The sequence below is a fragment of the Rosa rugosa genome, chromosome 1 (assembly GCF_958449725.1).
Source record: "Rosa rugosa chromosome 1, drRosRugo1.1, whole genome shotgun sequence".
Classification (NCBI taxonomy): Eukaryota; Viridiplantae; Streptophyta; class Magnoliopsida; order Rosales; family Rosaceae; genus Rosa; species Rosa rugosa.
Genome location: NC_084820.1, coordinates 49733960 through 49755787, shown reverse-complemented (window position 1 = coordinate 49755787; position 21828 = coordinate 49733960). Strand labels below are relative to the sequence as shown.

Sequence of the window (21828 nt, the reverse complement as noted above, 5' to 3'; positions counted from 1 at the left end):
GTCCAATTACTAGGAGATCCACCTCAGGTTATTGTGTCTTTCTTGGTCCCTCATTGGTTTCATGGAGATCAAAGCGACAGAAAACTGTTTCCCTCTCTTCAGCTAAAGCAGAATATCGAGCAATGACTGGTGCTTGTTGTGAACTCACATGGCTTCGATATCTTCTCAAGGATTTGGGAGTATTGCATCAAGAACCAGCCCTTCTATATTGTGATAATAAAGCAGCGCTGCACATTGCAGCAAATCCTGTCTTTCATGAGCGGACTCGACACATTGAAATGGACTGTCATTATGTAAGAGATAAGATACAAGATGGATCTGTTGTCACGAAGTTTGTGGGTTCTACACATCAATTGGCAGACGTTTTCACCAAAGCTTTGGGAAAGGAAATCTTCATTCCTATGGTTGGCAAGTTGGGAGTTAGAGACATTCACTCTCCAACTTGAGGGGGAGTGTTAGGAAATCAATCATGTTAGGAAAGTAATCCTAAATATCCTCTGTATGATCTGTAGATATCCGTTACTTTTGCACTCCTTTATTATAGCTTGATTATAGGATCAGTGAGATTAGTTACCTTGTGAATATAGGTTTGTACCTTCTATATGTAATCTGTATGTAATCGACAATGTATCAATGCAATATCATTTTTTAGCCAATCTTCTTTCTTTCAATGTCAACTATTAAGTTAAAGAAACAAAATACGTGCATAACATGTTTCGCAATATGGTAGAAGTAGAACACTAGAATGAGTAGAATCTACCTCTTGGGCAAATCAATACCAATGGTCCAAAGCTAGAATAAAACTTCAATTTTGTAATAATCACAGCAATTCCGAAAAGGACTTTGAAATCTTTACAATCAAATTTTAATTCTTTTGGTAGCTCAAGTGCATTTGACTTGCAGATCGATATTACACATTCTTTACAATTCATTTATTTGGTGAGAAAGATATTCAGTATGAGTGATAGCCTTGATGGAATGAGCTCTCAACATCAGAATTTTGGCTTTCAATTTCATCTGCACCTCCCCAGATTCCCCTTTTCAGTTTCCTCCAATTCAACTTTCTTAGCCAATGATCCACAAGCATCACTCCCAAACCAATGAAAATTGTTCCTAGAGTGCCACCACTGACAGACAGTAGAGCCACAAACACAAAAGCCGTCCCATGATTTCTCGGCATGATCACCCATGTGGCTGCAACATAACCTGTTGCCATGAAAGCCACAGCTACCCACATGACCTTGTGGGCAAACACCAAGAGATTCATCTGCGGTTTTCGTCTGAAAGGTATGATACTAACAAGAACAACAACTATTGACAGTGATGAAAAGAGAGCAATGTCATTGCTTATTGCAAACACCTTGAAAGATGTTGTTGTGCCTGCTATCGACTTCCCTTTCATTGCTCCATCCTGATAGACACCGCCTGGAGGGGTAATTCCAGCAGTAAAAGTAACTGTTGCAATTAAAATGGCAACTAGTGTTATGGTGTTCCTCGCATTCTGTATCGCCTCTCTGTACATCTTATGCTGCTTATGATCTTTGCAGTGCCTTTTGTTCGAAGACTTGCTGCGTTGATGATGCGAGTTGGTTGAGGGAGAGGACTTCAGTTTGTATGCTTCCTCGTCAAATCTCCCTTGAACTTGATTGTGGAGTATCGATGACTGTCTTAACTTGTATTGGTTGTCTGGCTGAGTGCAGGTTATTTCTTGCAAAGAGGGTAAAGCATTTTCATTTGTAATAGACATGTCTGATTCGAATATGTAACTCTGCCTTGAAGACGATGTTTCTGGTGAACAAGTACTTGTCACATTAGTGTACCTTTCACCACCGGCTTTATGGAATATTGTCTGAAGATGACGAGTCTCTACACTGTCTTTGGCCTGAGTGAGGAGGTCAAATGCAGTAAGTCCTTTGCTGTTCCGCGAATTAATCTCCATCTTTGCTTTGTTGATCAAGTACTCAGCAATCTGAATAGAATGAAAAAAAAAAACTTTGAGAATAAGTGAATGATGTCAATGCTTGTCTTGGCATATTACACTTGATTAATTTTCCCTAGACTCTATACTTGTCTTGGCATATTTTTAATTAATTTTCCCTAGACTCTGTGCATACTTCCGATTTAAAATTTGTCATACATGACTGGGAATTTGTAAGTCAAGCATTTCGGTCCTTATACGTACAGGCAGAGATTCCATTTAAAGAAAAATGGCATTAATACTGACATTTATGTTATGTCCATTAAATTTATGAAGTGTATCTATTAGCAAAACAATGTAAGAACGATGCTTGGATATGTAGCTCATAAAGCTGTGGAATTTGTCTATATTAATTATATTACAATTCCACATTCTGCTTCTGTAATCACTTCTTGATTTATTTGCTATAGTTAAAATTGATATTTAATTTCTCACCTCATAACGCGCTCCAGAAACTGCAAGGTGCAAGATAGTGTTACCATATCGATCTTGACAGTGAAGGAGGTTAGTACTGTTAGCAACATGCACCAAGAATAACAAAGCTTGATATTTGCCGTATCTCACAGTCAGATGAAATATTGTCTCCTCTTCTTTTGTGAGATAATGAAAAGCCGCTGGAGCTTTCAATGCGAAGTCTTCAAGGACTGATATGTTTCCATTTATTGCTGCCAAATGAGAAGGTGTATAACCATTGTTGTTATACTGCAAGGCCAGATTGACATCACGCTGTAGCAGTAACCAGGTTATTTCCCTGTGCCCTTTGTTGCAAGCATAGTGCAAAGGTGAATTTCCATTGTCATCAGCCTTTTGAGCATAGTTAGGGCAGATGTTTAGTATCTCTCTAACAATATCTGCACCACCAGATCATTTTAAACTTTTAAGCATCGAACCTAATCGTGCATATATTGAAATAACATTTGATCTCATTACAATAACATGCTAGAATCAAATGATACTTTGCAAGACAGAGTTAAAAATCAACGAGAATGATAGTTTCATGCAAAAGGAATTAGGGATGCATAAAATAAGCTACGTGAGATTTTGTAACTATACCTGTGTGTCCATTGGATGCAGCAACATTAATACATGTTTGATCAAGCCCAACATCCTCTAAGTTCTCCATCCAAGGTTGATTCAATAGGAGATTCACTGCATCAAGATGGCCCAGACTGCAAGCTAGAAAAGAAGCACTCTTTTTCTCAACATTGAGCTTACTTGCTGCTTGAGGATTGGCTTCTAACAGCAGCTTCAAGATGTTGGCATTTCCAAGGCGACAAGCTTCATGAACTGGAGTCTCAAGGTACTTGTTTTCAGCAGCAACCAATTCAGGGCATAACTTAATAATCTCCAGGACCATGTCATTTTGTCCCAGTTTCGAAGCAAGGTGTAAAACTGTGTTGAAGGAATCAGCTGTTCTTTGCGCAATAATTCCTTCATTTTCATGATGTAAGTCGATAAATTCAGGTATGTTGTTGCTGCTAATGCACACTAAAAGCCTTGGATCCATTTAAGGCTTCAAAGTTGGAACACACTTTATTGTCTATTCTTTTGACTAGGCTTCAGAATTAGGGGGGAACTAAATGAGCTTTATACGATGCATATATATAATAAAGGACACTGGAGTAGGCAACACACAGGTTGTCTATATCTTTCAAAACGTATACTACACGTTGTTGGACGCTCTATTCGTGTACTGCAAGTTCTTGGAAATTTTAATAGGATTTGAAATATACATGAATTAATATTTGACTGAATTTGGAAAACATGGATGATGCATGTAACTGTGAATATTCCCCTTGGCAATTTTCAAGGAATAAGGCAATCAAGTATCTCCAGGAATATTGGCAAGGCCCTTACCGGCCTTGCCAATATTCCTGGATATACTTGATTGCCTTGTTCCTTGAAAATGCCTAGAACTTGGGATCAGATTATAATCTTCCACAATTAATTGGACTTGGAATCTGTATGGTTTTATAACTTTAATTTATTCATGATTAGAAAATGAAGTCAAGTTTTCTAGTTCTTGCCTCAACCAATAGTGAACCTGGTTTACTATGTGGCGATGACCGGACAAATTAAAAAAAAGAAGCTACTGAAAATGAGGGATTAATCTTGGTTTACTATGCGGTCATGACTGGGACAAAACTTGTAAAAGGAGCTACTAGAAATGAGGATTAAACCTGGTCTGCTATGACTTATTCCCGCCCTACTCAGATAGTCAAGTCTTTCTATCACCTATTCTAGGAAACTTCCTGATCTTATATATTGTACTGTTATCAATCATACTAGTTTAGAACACAGGTCTTTGTATAAAAATTCTCTCTTTGTACCAAACCTTGATGAACATGTCTTTCAAGGCAAAATTTGCCCAAGAAATTGAAAGAAACCATGTATGCCATGTAAATTAAATGTAAATGGCATGTTAACAATTCTTATAATGCATACTCATGAAATGCGGGCTTTCTGGATGGATAGGATTCAGGCCAAGCTTATGTTGACATATAAATGTTGAACATGATGGAGGACAATAATGTCCCCTAAGGACGTTTAAATTCTTCCAGTGTGCAGTTTTATCTTGAAGGGGGACGTAGACACCCGTTCCACAAATTTTGGGTATTGTTTTATCTTAGATCCTTATGTATATATAGTTCTTAAACTCATATCAATCTAGGCTAGACATTTCAGAAAATATATAATAGTGCAAAGTCTGCAGCTGAAGGATTGGTTGACTTTGTCAAACCTTGTAGATTACCCAATCAATAACCTTTCGCTTGCAAAATTCCACAAGTTCATATATGAATTCTAACTGACAACTGCTTCGAAGTGTGTTTACATACATAACTCTGGTCTATGTATATAACCAAACCCCATATAGGAGACTTAAGATCACATCTCTGAATTCTTTGACAAGCTACAACTTAGGTTAATCATCTTAACAATCTAAACTTGATCAATATTGCTTTTCTAGCTAGAGAACATATGCTTTGGAAGTTTAAGACTGAGAACGTACGGTACAAAAACAAACCAACTGGAAAAAGATTGAACACTATGAGTCTATGACTTACCAAGACAACCTCAGCTCACAACAATAAGTGATTAATCAAATGAAAATACATGAGTAATTTGAATTCTTACCATCCGTTGGAAGGTGAAAAGATTCAAGATGCATAATTAATATCCCACGCTGTTGGTGCTATCATCATGTGAGTCTCGACTTCCCATCTCAGATCCTGTATTAACCTCCATTTTCTTTCTCCACATTCATTTTCGCAGCCAATTATCAAATACGTACCAAACATATCACACAGAAATGAAATGACAATAATCACACATACAAAAAGAAAAAGAAAAAGAAATTACTTGAAAAGAACTTCACTTGTTCAAGCTAATATATGAATAACAAATGACCTATATATCAAAACAAGTTCTGAGGTTGTAGCTAGCTTGTTGTGCGTTGCAAAATACGTCAGTCTATTAGAACAACATAAAAGTAAGGTTCTTAAGAAGAGCCTTCTGTGGCACAAAATAAAACTATATCTTTTTGCATCTTCTCTATATTCCTAGTCAAAATCCAACCAAAACTTCTGCTGTAACAATACCAAGAAATTCTCTCTGCTTCACCAGCATCAGATGTATGTTGTCCCCATCAAGCCAAACTTCTTGCAATCAGCCGAAACAATCTACCAAGAGAGTTGTTGTCGAAGTCAGGATTCTTAAGAAGAGCCTTCTGCGATGTAAAATCCAACAGCAATGCGCAAATTCTTGAAGCCATCATAACAATTGACGGGTCATCATGAGTGCTTTCTGTCCAACATGCCAATGCTTTCAATAGATTAACAGCAGTTAAGTCATCCAATGGCACTGGCACTAGCTCTTTGTTTGAAAGAAGATTCAAGATGGTGCCCCATGCAAAATAGATGCAACCATTATCCTCGCCCATATAACGATTATGTTGCCGAATCAATCTTACAAGGCAGTCAACAACAGTGTTATGACCTCCACAAGAAATCAAAGCTTTACATCCTTCAATCTCTACTGTCATTTGGCACAGCATTGGAAGCAAATAGCACACCGAGTAGAAGGGTCCTCTTGGTTCATCTTCACCCTCAACCGAGAGCATATACCCTAAAAGCTCTCCAACCTTGTCTTCACATGCAAGGGGAGTTTCTGCAACATATCTCCCAATTATCCGCACCGAAGCGAGAAGATCATTTCCCTTCCTCTCTCCATGTTCCTTTGCATCCTGTAAATACTCCAGAACCACACCAATCGTCTCATTGAGGCCATCAATCATCTTCACACAAGTATTTTCATCAACAAGTACTTCCTCTTTATTCTCACTAGCAACAGCATTCGACATCAAGTTAATTATCTTTTCAACCAAGGAAAACAGCAGAGACACATTCCTTTTCTTTGAACAAACTGTCTCACTAGTTGGTGAAGATTTCGAGTTCTTACTTGCTTCATTTCTCAAATAGGCAAGTGCTTTCAACAGAACAGCAACCTCAACTCTTGATTGCTCCAAAACAAGCAGTAAGCACCTGTCAGCCGGAATAGGCTCTTTCTTCCCATCAAGTTCCCCTACATTATCTATCTCCCCTATCAACCACCCCTCCCCGAAAATCGACACCATAGCCTCAGCCAGAACAAGCGCCTCCTGCTTCTCAGTGGCTCCAACATGGTTTTGCAAAATAGCCACAATACCATCACGCATGTAATTTGGCCAGTTTCTATCCGAAAGCAGCCGAAGCGAGTCCCGAAGCCGCGCTGAATTCAAATGTGTTGATGAGAGAATGCCCGAAAGTAGATGCAGAGCATCGAATTTCGCAGCATTGTGCAACATAGCAAATTGCCTTGCCAATGTAGCCACAATCACTGAGAGCTCTGCCACATATATATCAAGAAACACCACTTTTCTTAGTAAATTTTGCACAAGCTTAATAGCAACACCGTAGGGTAAAACTGCTATATGAGAAGCCAGCATTTTGATGAAGCCCCCAGAATTGAACAATGTGGTGGCTCCCTTATCGGAAGCTGTAGACACCAAATACAGAAACTCATAGCATTCTTGGAGAATTGGGTCTGATTCTTGAGATGTTGAGACAAGTTTGAGTACGAGTGGAATCTTGGAGACGACGTCGTTTGCGGCGGCGATTTGGGGAACGCGGCAGAAGGCGGCGAGGGCTGTGATTGAGAGAAGTAAAACGGCGTCGTTGCGGCGGGCGGTGGCGGTGGGGAGGAGTTGATCGAGAAAGTGGGGACCGAGGGCGTGGTGAATAGTGAGGAGAGAGGAGAGGTCGTTGGCTTTGCGAAATTGGGTGAGGAGGTCGAGGCCGGCGAGGCGCTGCTCGTCTGTCTCGGACTTCAATAGTTTCAAGCAGTCGTGAACCAGCGGCGGAGATTGAGTGTCTTGCTGCGAAGCCATCGGTGATTCAAAGATTGAATGCTGATGGGTCTTCCGGCCGGGATAGAAGAAATTGAAAGACAGGGTCTTGGACGGTTTCTTTTTCTTTTTTTTTGGTTTACTTCGGGATTTTTATACTTCTTTCCCTATCCTACTACGAATGGGTTTGTTCTTTGGTATCCTATCAAGGAATGGGAAAGGGATATATTTGTAATTTTCAATTTATAACTCAAAGATGAGTACTCAAACCCTCCCTTACCTCCTGGATCGAAAAATTCTTACATACGGTAGCCGCACCACGTGGCCGTGTAGTTGTCCAATCAGAACCCACCAAAAATTTCTTTCATTCTAAAACCCCCCCCCCCCCCTGTTATTTTAAAGTGAAATACCCAAAATACCCTCCTACTAAGGGTCTGATTAGTCAGCCCGTACCACGCGTTCCTTGCGTCTTCCGTACGCAAGACTCTCACTCCTGGATCAGGCTATAGCTAGCTTACTTGTCTGAGTCACCTTCTTGTGACCTAAAACCCTCCAATTAGTATCTCTTTCTTCTTTGATTCTAGCGCGGTGTTTTAAAATCAATTTTGTTAAACAAGACAAATAATTTTAGTACTAAGAGGAAAAGAAAGGAAACCGTACGTGTGTGATATTGCCATAGTGGAGAAAGGAATAAAGAGGCTAGAGAGCACCCAAAGAAAGCAAGGTATTTATGCTAACAAATCAAAGAGATAGCTTGATTCTTGAACTTTGGATGCTAGTCATGCTACGATCACGGCTCCTTTGAGTCCAATAGCGGGAACTATCAGATTAGTATATAAACCCATGAGGTAAACGGAAGGCAATACCACAATCATTCTCCAATATTTCTCACTTCCTAGCTATTTCCCTCTTCTTTGCATTATCAATCAATTCCCATTATGGCAGAAGCACTCATTTCCGTGCTTCTTGAACAACTGGCTTCAGTAACTTATAAGCTAATAAAAGGGCAGGTGACATTGGTTTTGGATGTGGAGAAAGAAGTTGCAGAGTTCACCAACAATCTCAAAGCAATCCAAGCTGTACTTGAGGATGCAGAGAAGAAGCAAGTGAAGGAAGTTGTCGTGCGAGATTGGTTGGATAAGCTCAAAGATGTCTCCTACAAGATGGATAACGTGCTTGATGAGTGGAACACGGAAATTCTAAAACAGCAAGTTGAGAAACAAGAAAATGAAGGTGAAAATGCTCTTGTTAACAAGAGAAAGGTGCGTTTCTCCATTCCCTCTCCCTGTAAATGCTTTTGCTTTGGCTTTGGCCAAGTCAGTCGGGTTATTGTTCATCATGCCATTGCTCTGAAAATAAAAGAACTGAATAGTAGGCTAACTTCAATTGCTGAGGAAAGACAAAGGTACCAGTTTCAATCCACAACAACTAGTGGCATTGAGCAACCTGAACGACCAAAGAGTTCATCTTTGGTCGATCCATCTAGGATATTTGGTAGGGAAGATGAAATTTATACTTTGATAAGCATGTTATTGGGTAAGAGTAGTGGTGAAGAAAAGATGGGGCCCCTAGTCATCCCTATTATAGGGATGGGGGGCATGGGCAAGACCACTCTTGCACAACTAGCCTTCAACAATGAAGATGTTAAAGCCCATTTTGAAAAGAGAAAATGGGTTTGTGTCTCAGATCCTTTCGATGGGATCAAGATTGCTAAAGCCATCATTGATAAGAATCCAACTTCAGATGAGTTGGATGCTTTCGTGCAATCTGTGTCTACATCTGTCGAGGGAAAGAGGTTTCTGCTTGTCCTAGATGACGTGTGGACCGAAGATGATATAAAGTGGGAACCATTAAGGGTAGCTTTAATGTCTGGTGCTGAAGGCAGTAGAATATTAGTGACCACACGAAACGAAGCAGTTGCTCGTATGATGGGAGCAACCTCTCAAATGATCCATTTGGAAAAGTTGAGTGATCAACATTGCTTCTCATTATTCTATCACCTTGCATTTCTTAATAGGGAAAAAGATAAGTCTGATTCGTTTGAAGCTATTGGTAAGAAAATTGTTAAGAAGTGTAAGGGTTCGCCTCTTGCTGCAAAGACTTTAGGTAGTCTTATGTGGAATAAGAGAACAACGAAAGAATGGTGTGATGTTTTGGAGAGTGAGATATGGGATTTAGAAGTGGTTGAGAAGAAAATTTTTCAACCGTTATTACTAAGTTATTATGATTTGACATCAGAAATCAAGCGTTGTCTTCTATTCTGTGCAAGTTTTCCACAAGATTATTTGTTCTCTAAAGACACATTGATTGAGTTGTGGATGTCACAGAATTATCTCAATTCAAAAAGAAACAAGGAGAGGAGAACCGTAGGTCAAAATTATTTTGATGACTTGGTAACGAGGTCTTTCTTTCAAGACTTTGGATTAGATTATAAAGGGAACATTCAATGGTGCAAGATGCATGATATTGTGCATGAGTTTGTAAAGTTTCTTACTGGGAATGAATCTTTGATTATTGAGGCTGATGGTGCTAACCGATCAACAGAGCTCTCAATTGATAAGGTGTGTCATTTATCTCTAGGGTCAGCAAAGGGTCGAATTTCAGTTCCTATTTCATTTCACAAATGCACAAATCTGCGAACCCTCGCAACTTATAATTCAGAAATCACAACAATTGGTGGGGATTTAGTTTTCCAATTGAAATGTCTTAGGACGTTAAATTTGAGTGATAGCGAGGTCCATGAACTTCCCAAGGAGATTGGTGAACTGTTACATTTGAGGTATATTGATTTGTCTGATAATGAATTTCTAAAGGAGTTACCTGACGCCATCTGTAGTTTGTTCAATTTAGAAACCTTGCACATTGAGAACTGCGAATCACTTGAAAAACTGCCCAAGGCTATGGGCAAGTTGATCAACTTAAAGCATCTTCATGTTGCTGATTGTGAAAAGTTGAAGTACTTGCCGAAAGGGATTGGGAGAATAGGAGGTCTACGTATACTAGATACGTTCACTGTTGTCTGTGGTGGTGGTGGTGACGACGACAATGAAATACTGAAGTTGGGAGATCTGGCAATCTTTGACCAGCTTCAGGGCAAGATTGTAATTCAAGATTTGGGGAAAGTGATTGATGCTAGTGAGGCTCAGAAAGCACAATTGGAGAAGAAGAAACACCTCCTTGATTTGGTATTAGATTTTGGGATAGGAGAAGGAAGAGGCGGAGGCGGAGGCGGAGGAGGAGGAGGAGGCGGAGGAGTAGGCGGAGGAGGAGGAGGAGCAGAAGAAGAAGAAGAAGAAGAAGAAGAAGAAGAAGAAGAAGAAGAAGAAGAAGAAGAAGAAGAAGAAGAAGCAGAAGAAGAGATGTAGAGGTACTGAATGCGTTGCAACCACATCAAAATTTGGAATATTTGGTGATTTCTCAATATGCAGGCACCACGGTGTCTCCAAAATGGTTGATGTCTTTACACCATTTGAGATTTCTTACTCTTGAGTCGTGCGAAAATTGTGAATGTTTGCCTCCTCTCGGGAGATTGCAGTCTCTTGAAGTTCTGAATATACAAGACATGAATGTGGAAAAGGTTGGAATTGAATTCTTGGGTATAGAAGAAACTCAAACATCACCTGTTACTGCTTTCCCAAAATTGGAAAAACTCGTCTTTTCGACGGTGGGGTGGAACGAGTGGGAAGGAGTGCGAGGTTGCATGGAAGAAGATTGTCAAGTTACAATAATGCCGCATCTTTCTGACCTACACATCGAGTCAGCAAGCCTAAAACAACTGCCAGACTTCCTGCAGAATAGACCACACCTCAATTTGACGTGGGATCGCGCTATCCGGTTCCGACCTGGGCCGCTTCCGACCTTCCTCGTTAAAAGACTGAAGAAATTGTTCCGACCTGGGCGCTGTAGTTGATGAAGCCCGATATATCAAGGTATTCTAGCAAGCTGGAAATGTCTGTATGGTAATTATTTGAAGTAATCGGTTAATGAATACATATATGTGTTTGTCAATGGCAGTGAGCGAGCTTGCAAGGGATTGCTATTGTCTTCTTGTATGTTGCCAGATATATATGCTCTGCAGGTTGTGAGCTTAATTTGAGACACGAGATTCCTATTTTGTGTTGAGGATTCAATTTCAGTCGATCAATCCGTCCCTATGATGTACCATAACAGAGGACCTCTACCAAATCTCATCATCTCTTCTTCTGGTAATTGAGCTCCTCTTTATCAAAATATTTATTTATATATTATTCTGCAAGATGTTCTGATTTAATTTAAGGGAAAATTTCAAGAACAGTACATGAAGTATCGGCCATTCTAACCTTTTGTGAATCAACTTTCGAAACTATCAAAACGGTACATGAATTTCAAATCTCAACCTAATTTTGGTGTATGCCGTTACATTCTCCGTTAGTCAATGTGATTTCTGTCAAACTTTTGAGGGTAAATCCGTCTTTTCAAGGATGATGGAAAAAAAAACCCAACTAAATTGAGCACCTCTCTCTCTCTCTCTCTCCCCTTCCCCCTCGTACTGACCGCAACCACCACACCACTTCGGCCGGACCGCCACCATCAACTTTCTGCCAGCCACATCACGCCTTGAGGAGGCAGCAACCCTATAAATCGGATCCATACCCAGATCGCAGGCAAACGAGCCAACCCAGATCTGAACAATCTGATCCGAGCCACGACATGCCGCCCCGACCTCGTCCCCATCAAACCGCCTCCGAATCTGCAATAGCACACCATTCCGCCGGCCGGGCCTGCAATTATCGAACCAATCCCAGCTAACCTCCGCAATTTCCCTCTCCCTCACCTTACTGTTTTGAAATTTTCCCTTTTCTTTTTCTTTCTTCTGGAATTCTTCTTCTCTCTCTCTCTGGCTCTGATTCTTCTTTCTATCTTTTTTTTTTCCTTCTTCTGGAATTCTTCTTCCTTTTCCCCCTTCACTCTCTTTCTTCACTCTATCTCTTTTACTCTTGCGTCCTTCTTCTTCCCCCTTCTCTGCACGTTGTCTTCACCTTATCCATAGTGCACTTCATCCCAAACACCTTCCTTCTCCCACACCACCGATCTCAACACTCCACCCACAACCAGCCACAAATCCACCATGGTCAACACCAGACCTCAAGCCATACGCCAAATCGCTGCCAACCACCAACCAATCGATCCATTAATCTCGTCCCCTCTCCCCCTAACGGCGACATGTCCTTGCCCAGACCCGAGGATGATCCGGTCCCTCTCCGATCTAAAACCCATTCTAAAACCAATACCCATTCTCTTAAAAAAAAAAAAAAAATCTGACTGCAGCTCCGACGGCAAAGAATAGCGGGTAAACCTCAAGTTTCAACCACCGGGAAGCCATTGACTGAAAATGAACGGAGAAAATTGGAGAGAGAAGTCTGGAAATGCGAAAAGAAACGGAGCTGAGCCACAAGTTATGGGTTCTTGTGTTTTGGAGCTTATTAGCTATCAAAATTTCTGACCTTTAACAGTTTTTAATGGGGAGAAGGGGTTAACTCCTTGGCTGGGTTTGCTAGGTTTGAATGGGGAGGGGGGGAAGAGAGAGAGAGAGAGAGAGAGAGAACATGAGTTTGCTGGGTTGGGTTTGAACGGGACAAAAGAGAGAGAACATATTGTTTTTTTTTTTTTTTTAATTTCTCTCTCTCCATTAATTATTAATATTAATAATCAATTAATACGAAATTAAGAAGTGACTGAATTGCCCCTTAAAGTTTGACAGAAATCACATTGACTAACGGAGAATGTAATGGCATACACCAAAATTAGGTTGAGATTTGAAATTCATGTACCGTTTTGATAGTTTCGAAAGTTGATTCACGAAAGGTTAGAATGACCGATACTTCATGTACTGTTCTTAAAATTTTCCCTTAATTTAAACACTGCATGCAGAAAGAAAGGTACAATTGTTCTGGATTTGAAATTAAGTTACATAAAGTATTGAAAGTGCCATTCTGGGGACCTCGATCAGACCTAAAAGCTGTAGGTAGTATGGACATGAATTTTCCTTTGGTCGTAGAACAAAAATATCATCAAATTATGTCACATGCACAGAGTGAGTGACTGCAGACCTCTATGTCATAATAACTTGGTTTACTATGTTTGCAGTATTTGGAGTCAGGACCTCAGACCTTTGCTCACGTCTCATTGCGTATGTAGCATGATGGAAGGACTGCCAGTTAAACTTGCAACGGATTGCTATTGTGTGGACTGTTATATATAATGACCCCAATATCATCCTCTGCAGGTTGTAAGCTAAATTTTGTTTTGAAGATTTCAATAGTAATCTGTTTCCTATATTTGTTTCTTTATTTTTATATGTCAATTTCTGCAATTGAGTTTCAGACCAAAATAAAAAAGAAAAATACCAATCTGTGTGGAGAGTGACAAGATGAAATGGCAGGGCGGGTCAACATATTCTTCTGCTCAAATCATCAAAACTTGGTTATTATGTACAACAGACGTACCGTTGTCAGACATTGCATACTTGAAACTGCAGTCGAACTATTACTGATGTGAGTTGGTAATCATTTTCTTGAACTATGAAACAATGGCTTAACCACCAGCTAGAAAAATCAAATTCCATCTAATTGATATGTACATATTGTGCAGGAGGATTGGAAACAGTGATAGTTTGGCTCTCATTTGACGGAGATAATGAGGTCCTTACCTAAACTAGCTTGGAATGTGTCATTAGTAAGTTGTCTTTATACAATGAAATAATAGTTCTCAGGCCTGAATATCCGTATCTAGCTATCAAATTCTAATGCAGCTGCAGCAAATATAATAAACATATATTTATAACCAAGCATTATTTTCATTTTGTTTTATGTCAAGGTTTTCAGCAGTTCCCCTAGTCCGAACTAAAAATGAGGCCCTGGCGAAACCTCAACCCTAGCCCTTAGTCATGGCGGCCGGTATCGGCCTCCCCTCTACGTCATCTGCTGATGACACTCAGAAGCCGACCTTGTGCGGCGACCACACAACCTTGTCCTAGGTTACTCATCATCTCTTGCCGGAAGGAAATAGGTGATGTGAGGGTTATGGATCGGTGCTCCAGTCCGATCAGACTCAATGTTGATTGGGTGGAAGAATGGTCGTGTCGGATCCGGCCGAGGCGAGGCCGGCTCAAGTCTGGGTGGTTCGCAGTCGGGAACGACCAACGCATACAATCTAGAAGCCAAGAGATGAGAGATCCTGTGTGGTGGACGTGCGACCTCTGGACCCGGATCAAAGCGGCCAAACTTCAATTGATGGCGGCGCCGGCCTTTGCACTCCAACTTTTGGAAGTGGCGGAGATTGTCGTCGTGCACCGTGAAGCGAATCATGTTTTGGAGTCTGCAGAGCACGCCGGTGGGGTGTCTGAGACGATGGCGGTGGCTGCATCTGGAGGGGTAGCGACGACGTCGGACGTGCTTGGCAGTGGAGCGACAAGTGGGGTGGCCAGATCGTTTTGGGGGCCCAAATCAGTTTGGGTGCTCAAATCATTTTGGAAGCCCAAAAGATTGTGGTGGCCCAAATCAATTTTGAGGCTACAATCAAATGGGCCTGGAGTGTCCAAACCTGCTCTGAGTACCTTTTGGCATTGGGCTCTTTGGTGGACCCTGCGAATATGCTCCTTTTCTTCAGGGTTTCATATTTGGGATCCCGGAGGATCATTACCCTACAGCTGGAGGCTCGAGAAAAGGGCAAAGGAAAGCTTTAAGTTTTCCTGGTCTTCTTACCTATTACCAGAAAGTTGGTCTTCTATTACTTTCATCTTAGTTTTCTCTAGTTGTACACCAATTGAGGTCTCTAGGCGACTAGGTTTACTTTTCAAAAAGAGGTTAGTAGTGAGGATTTGTTTTCTTGTAGTTAGGCTCAAATATGTGAGCGTATGTGTTAACAGTGAGGCTCACTTGTCCTTTGCTTGGTAGCTTGTGCCATTTATGATTTTGGTATGAGACAACATCTGATATACATGCCTTCTGGCCATGGATAAATTAATGAAGTTATCTATTTTCTAAAAAAAAAAAAAAAGGTTATCAGCAGTGGTTTTGTTGTGCTTTGGCATAATCATGTGTTAATTTATAAAAGTTGGAAGCTTAGTTATGTAATAACTTTTGGGTGTTTCTAAATGTACACAGCAAACTTCTTAATATACCCAACAAATTTATTTGTTTTTAAAAATATCTAATTAAATCACCTAATTTCCCAAGTTGCCCTTATCTTGTACCCAACAAACTTCTTTATTGCCAAAATTACCTTTTGTTTCACTCATTTGAAATCCCAAAAATCAGTATCCTCATCTGCCACACAATCCAATCATCTCCTTGTCTTACGCGCCTTGTTGCAATTTCATTGTAATTGTTGAATCTTAAAGAAACTATACATGTCCAGTTCTGGCTAAAACTTTTTTTGAATTAGCATTGAATCCGAAGCTATTGAACCGTATTTTAGTTATCCGTGGTTTACAAAAACGAGTCACTGGCTGAAGATAAAATTGGTTTCGACATCCATTTGAGGGAATTCGAAGTCAGCAATTCTTGCCCCCATTTGTTTTTGAAATTGCCCTGTTTTGGAGGAACAATTTGACCGACCTTCCATTTGATATGGTTTTTGCTTGGTCTTGTTTCTCTCAGCTTACTGAATGACTGTAGGAAATGTTGATTTCCCAACAAATGTTAGAGGGATCACTGAATCAGTTAGTGTTGATCAAAATATAAGATTCAAATGTTAGTAGATATATGAAGATGCTCATATTGTAAGACAATCCCCAAGAAATTTGTTAACAGAAAAATGAAGCTGCAGAATCGGGAAACTTGGGAGTTTTCTTTGAGAATCCAATGTTTGGTGAAAGTAGCTATCTAGCTAATCAAGGGAAACAAAAGAACATAAAAACATATACAGGAAGCTTGCTTGCTTGACCACATGAAAAAGGTCCCCATCTGGTATTTGGAATGACTCAAATATAGATACACTGAGTATGCTAAATTAAAAAAGCTAGATACATTGTTCATAATCTAAGATTACAACACCACCAGATAAGATCAAAGAAGGGAGGAGGGAAACGAAGAAAGATTGGATATTAATTAGCCTCTGGTTTCATAACAATCTACATGCGGGTGTTGGCAAAGTTCATCGATTGCAGTTCGTTGGAGACAAATCTGTCCAATTCTTATATAATCAAACTCCACTATTTCAAATTTTCTATTACAGGAATCCCTCCCTTCCCTATATATTAGGATATATCCCACAAATTCGATCGAGTTTAATATAAAAGGCCTTTTCTTCCCACAAAATCAATCGAGTTAAACTAACATACCCAAGAGTCGTGATCAATGGACAAGACATGAATTAGTTAATCCATGGTTTTCAAAAAACAGAAAATAAGGATTGGTTAATCAAAATCACCAAAGAGGATTTTTTTGGTTCTTATCACCAAAGAGGATTGGTATAAGGAATGATGAACAGTGGGAATGAAAAACAACAGAAACAGATTTTCAGGAAGTGATGATTGCTGTATTGATCTGTATATCATATATACAAAGATATAGCTTGATTCTAGGATACAAAAAGGAAAACTATTCGTGGCCTATTAATGCCTAATTATATAGAATTAACTGTGATGATACATAATGATTGTGTTGAATGTTGACAGCTATATCAAGCTAATTTTGCTCTACTTTCTAACACTCCCCCTCAAGTTGGGGAGTGGATATCTTGTACGCCCAACTTGCGAATCATAAGCATGAAGTCTTCCTTGCCAAGAGCTTTAGTCAAAACATCAGCCAATTGATTTCCAGAACTCACAAACCGTGTCTCCACTGAACCATCTTGGATCTTATCCCTGATATAGTGACAATCCATTTCTATATGTCTTGTACATTCATGAAACACTGGATTTGCTGCTATATGTAAAGCAGCCTTGTTGTCACAATAAAGCAATGCCGTTTCCTGGTGTAAAATCCCCAAGTCTTGAAGTAAATAACGTAGCCAAGTCAACTCACAACAAGCTCCTGTCATAGCACGATACTCAGCTTCAGCTGAAGAAAGAGAGACTGTTTTCTGACGTTTAGACCTCCATGAGATTAAAGAAGGTCCTAAGAACACACAATACCCTGTAGTAGACCTTCTTGTAAGTGGACACCCGGCCCAATCTGAGTCACAAAAGGCTCGTAGCCGAAGATCACTATTTGAGGAAAAGAATAAGCCTTGACCAGGAGCTGACTTGAGGTAGCGTACCACTCGCAAGGCTGCCTCCCAATGGGCTTTTCGAGGCTGATGCATAAACCTGCTTAATATATGAACAGGATATGTAATATCTGGCCTTGACACTGTGAGATAGATCAATCTTCCAACCAAACGCCTATACTTCTCTGGATCTTTGAGTAACTCAGTCTTATCTGACAGCTTTAAACCACGTTCCATGGGTGTATCAACAGGGGCAGCGCCCAATAATCCTGCATCTTTTATAATTTCTAACGCATACTTGCGCTGACAAATAAAAATTCCTCTCTTGGATGCAGAAACCTCAATGCCAAGAAAATACTTTACGCAGCCAAGATCTTTCAAACGAAATGTTTTATGCAGAAAATTCTTAACATCAGCAATACTCACAGGATCATTGCCAGTAATTAAGATGTCATCAACATATATCAATAAGACTGTAAATGACTTGCCTTGCCTTCTGGTAAAAAGAGAGTAGTCCGCTCTAGATTGCACAAAACCAGCAGATCGAATAACTTCTGAAAATCTAGAAAACCACTGCCTTGAAGCTTGTTTTAGACCATACAAGGATTTATGCAACCGACAAACCAAATGCTCCTCCCCTGTCTCCGAAGCCCTGGCAGTGGAGACATATAAATCTCTTCATCCAGATTGCCATGGAGGAAGGCATTGTTGACATCGAGTTGAGAAAGGGACCAGCCACGGGACGCAGCTAATGCAAGTAGACAACGGACTGTAACTATTTTAGTAGTAGGAGAAAAGGTGTCCTGATAGTCAATACCTGCCATCTGTGTGAAGCCCTTGGCCACCAACCGGGCCTTGTATCGTTCAATGGAACCATCAGACTTGTGCTTGACTTTATAAACCCATCGACAACCAATGGGGGACTTCCCAGGGGGCAGCGTGGTGAGTGTCCATGTACCGTTGGCCTGCAAGGCCTCCAACTCGGCTCGCATGGCATCCTGCCATTCGGGGACAGCAGCTGCCTCAGAATAGGAATTTGGTTCATGGACGGCACTGAGCTGAGCCACAAAAGAGGAGTAGGTAGGAGTGTAACGATGATAAGAGACATAATTGGCCAATGGATACCGCGTACCTTTGGAAGGACCTGGCGGGAAGGAGGGCGATTGGTAAGTGCAAGCATTGGACTGAGGCTTGGAGAAGTCGAGATCGGCGAACCGAGCAGGTGGCGCAGCGGAGCGGGTGGAGCGACGGAGCAGTGGTGGGCCGGGAGGAGGCTGGTCGGAAAGAGCGACGGGTGGAGGTGAGGGAGGAGGAGACGGAGAAGATGGTGGGGTAGGAAGAGGAGGGACGAGCGGGGGTGGAGCAGGCGGCCTGGGTCGACGGGAATACTGGCGAAGGGTGACAGGGGGCCGGACTGGTGGAGGCGGAGGCGGAGGTGGCGGTAGCGGACAAGATCGTGGGTCTGGGATTGGCGGAGAAGATCGCGTGGTTGGGGATGGCGGAGAAGAAGGAACTGGTGTGGGAGGCCGAACTGGTGTGGGAGGCATCTGAGAGTCAAAAGCTGAGTCAAAAAAGGAGTTAGAGAGAAGTGGAATGGGGCCTGGGCCTGGGTCATGGGCCAACGAGGCAGAAGGAATAGTGGGCGGATTGGAGGCATAAGGAAACACATCTTCATGAAATCTAACATCTCGACTCGTAAAAATTTTCTTAGTCGATAAGTTAAACAATTTGAAGGCTTTTTGACCGACCGGGTAACCAATGAAAATGGAAGGTATGGCTCGAGTGTCAAATTTATGAGTAGGGTGCACATTAGTCGCATAAGCTAAGCAACCAAAAACTCGAAGATGAGAAAAAGAAGGCAGTTTGGAGTAAAGAAGGTCAAATGGAGTTTTGTAAGAAAGGATGGGCGAGGGCAAGCGATTGATTATATGGACGGCTGTGAGGACACACTCCCCCCAGAATTGTGAAGGGAGGTGAGCTTGAAATTTTAAAGCACGAGCTACCTGTAGAATATGACGATGCTTGCGCTCCACAACCCCATTTTGTTGAGGCGTGTAAACACAAGAATGTTGGAAGACAACGCCATGATCTTGAAAAAAAGAGCGAAGGGAAATAAATTCACTACCATTATCACTTCGGAAAGTTTTAATGCGAGAGTCAAATTGAGTGAGAATGTGAGCAAAAAAATGCTTTAAAAGTGGTTGTGTTTCATCTTTGTGCCTCATTAAGAAAACCCAAGTAAATCGGGTGAAATCATCCACAATGGTAAGAAAATAAAAGGCACCAGAAAGAGAAGGGTGTCGATAACGACCCCAAATATCACAATGAATCATTTCAAAAGGTCTTGTAGAAGAAATAGAACTAGAACCGAATGGTAAACGACTCTGTTTAGCCAAGGGACATACATGGCAATTATTAAATGGCTGAATGGAAAAATGCAGAAACTGTTTTGCTATGTGACTTAAACATGGAGAAGAAACATGACCCAAGCGATGATGCCAAAGGTTGGTAGCGGAAATGGCAAGGTTGCAAGATGATCTGGAAGGTTTAGTAATGGAATGTTTGGTTTGCTCCGTCGCCAGTGCCACCAAATAGTATAGCCCATCACGTTCTTTACCCAAACCAATCGTCCTCTTCGTAGCCAGATCCTGTAAAACACACCAATAAGGATAGAATGTCACTGAACAATTCAGACCTCTTGTCAAACGGCTAACCGACATTAAATCAACCTTAAACTTTGGCACAAACAGTACATCATGTAGATAATATGCGGTACTCAGAGGCATAGAACCTGTGGCTTCAATATGCATTTTTTCTCCACTAGGTAGCAAAACAGGCGGTAATGCATATTTTTTATTTTTATTCAACAATTTAGAGCACGAAGTAATATGATCTGTCGCCCCGCTATCAATAATCCAATTGCGGGAAGCAACTCTAGACAAACCTGGCTGCGTTACTGCATTTGCTTTGGAACTCGAGTCAGTATTTGGATTGGGCTTGTTGAAGAGCAGCTAAAAACTGCTGGAATTGGGCCTCAGATAAAGTAATTGCTGATCCTTTCTCCTCTTCTACGATGCCTGTCGCACTAACCTGGTGAGCAGAAGGAGAGGGCGCGACTGGTGAAGCAGTGTGCTTCTTGGGGAAATTTCCTGATCCTTGCTTTGCTTTGGGATGACCTGGAGGAAAACCAATCAAGTGAAAGCATGTTTGGACCCAATGTCCAGGATCACCACAATAGGTACAATGCGGCCTTCCCCTTCCTCGACCTGAACCAAAACGCGGGGTGAAGCCGCGTTCTGCATCCTGACCGGTCCGAAAATTCAGTCGGTCACCACGACCGCCTTTGCTGCCGATCTGGTTCGACCGGCCGCCACTTTGAACTGCCATGGCAGCAGCGCTTGAACCAGACTCCGCTGCTGCAATGAAACGTTGCTTCTCTTCTTGGGCAACGGCAGCATACGCTTGTCTGATACTTGGAAGGGGATTCATCAAGAGGATTTGACCGCGGGTTGCGCTGTAAGTCTCATTTAATCCCATCAAGAACTGCATAAGTTTCTGTTGATCTGCCTGGGCTCCTTGTGATGCTTCTGAATAGGTTGCCAATTCATCCCATAAACTCTTCAATTTCGTGTAGTTTGCTGAAACTGATTGTTGTTCTTGCCTGAGTGAAGCGATGTCTCGCTGAATTTCAAATATGCGAGGTGCATTGCCTTGTGAAAAACGCTCATGTAGATCTTCCCATACCTCATGAGCTGTAGGATAGTAGATGATACTGTCAGCAATTTCAGAACTGACAGTGTTAACGATCCATGAATGGACCATGTCATTGCATCTTGACCAAGTTGCATATCCTTCAGGATCAGCTTCGGATGATGGAGCTTTGATTGAACCATTCACAAAGCCGAGTTTGTTTTTAGAATTAAGAGCCAATGTCATAGCCCTCTTCCAACCTGTGTAATTGTCTCCATTCAAAGGCTTGGAGACTAGGACCAATCCAGGGTGGTCTGAATGATGAGTGAAGAATGGATTTGAGACATCAGATTTTGAATTATCTGATTTGCTGGGATTGGATGGTGATGGTGGGACGTTATCACCAGCCATTGTGATTATGGCTTTGTGGATTTGATGTTGAGAAGACTAGAGAAGAGTCAGGATTATGCGTCCTGCTCTGATACCATGAAAAACAACAGAAACAGATTTTCAGGAAGTGATGATTGCTGTATTGATCTGTATATCATATATACAAAGATATAGCTTGATTCTAGGATACAAAAAG

General features: G+C 41.2%; 3 protein-coding genes across 13 annotated transcripts in view; 1 reads left to right on the top strand and 2 right to left on the bottom strand.

Moving 5' to 3' along the window:
- Window positions 1–755: 755 nt before the first annotated feature.
- LOC133740080 (ankyrin repeat-containing protein ITN1-like) lies at window positions 756–3633 on the bottom strand. The gene is made up of 3 exons (XM_062167940.1): window positions 3032–3633; window positions 2414–2829; window positions 756–1969 (listed from the first exon to the last, which is right to left on the bottom strand). Exons 1-3 carry the CDS (start codon window positions 3483–3485, stop codon window positions 953–955), a joined length of 1887 nt encoding a protein of 628 aa, XP_062023924.1. The 5' UTR covers window positions 3486–3633; the 3' UTR covers window positions 756–952.
- Window positions 3634–5399: 1766 nt separating this feature from the next.
- Window positions 5400–7446, bottom strand: LOC133740076 (uncharacterized). The gene has a single exon (XM_062167927.1). The coding sequence runs from the start codon at window positions 7401–7403 to the stop codon at window positions 5625–5627; it is 1779 nt and encodes a 592-aa protein (XP_062023911.1). The 5' UTR covers window positions 7404–7446; the 3' UTR covers window positions 5400–5624.
- A 717-nt stretch (window positions 7447–8163) lies between these two features.
- LOC133725274 (putative disease resistance protein RGA3) overlaps window positions 8164–21828 on the top strand; it is a 28304-nt gene continuing 14639 nt past the window's right edge. For 7 of the 11 annotated variants that reach the window (XM_062152477.1, XM_062152478.1, XM_062152475.1 and 4 more), the window contains exons 1-2: window positions 8164–11290; window positions 11376–11566. In XM_062152477.1, the coding sequence (XP_062008461.1) occupies window positions 8300–10726 (2427 nt within the window). In that variant the 5' untranslated portion in view covers window positions 8164–8299 and the 3' untranslated portion in view covers window positions 10727–11290; window positions 11376–11566. Of the gene's footprint in view, window positions 11291–11375; window positions 11567–13487; window positions 13627–13724; window positions 13895–13991; window positions 15381–21828 lie in introns of those variants that run through there. The other 4 variants (XM_062152482.1, XM_062152483.1, XM_062152481.1 and 1 more) reach the window with 4 other exon arrangements.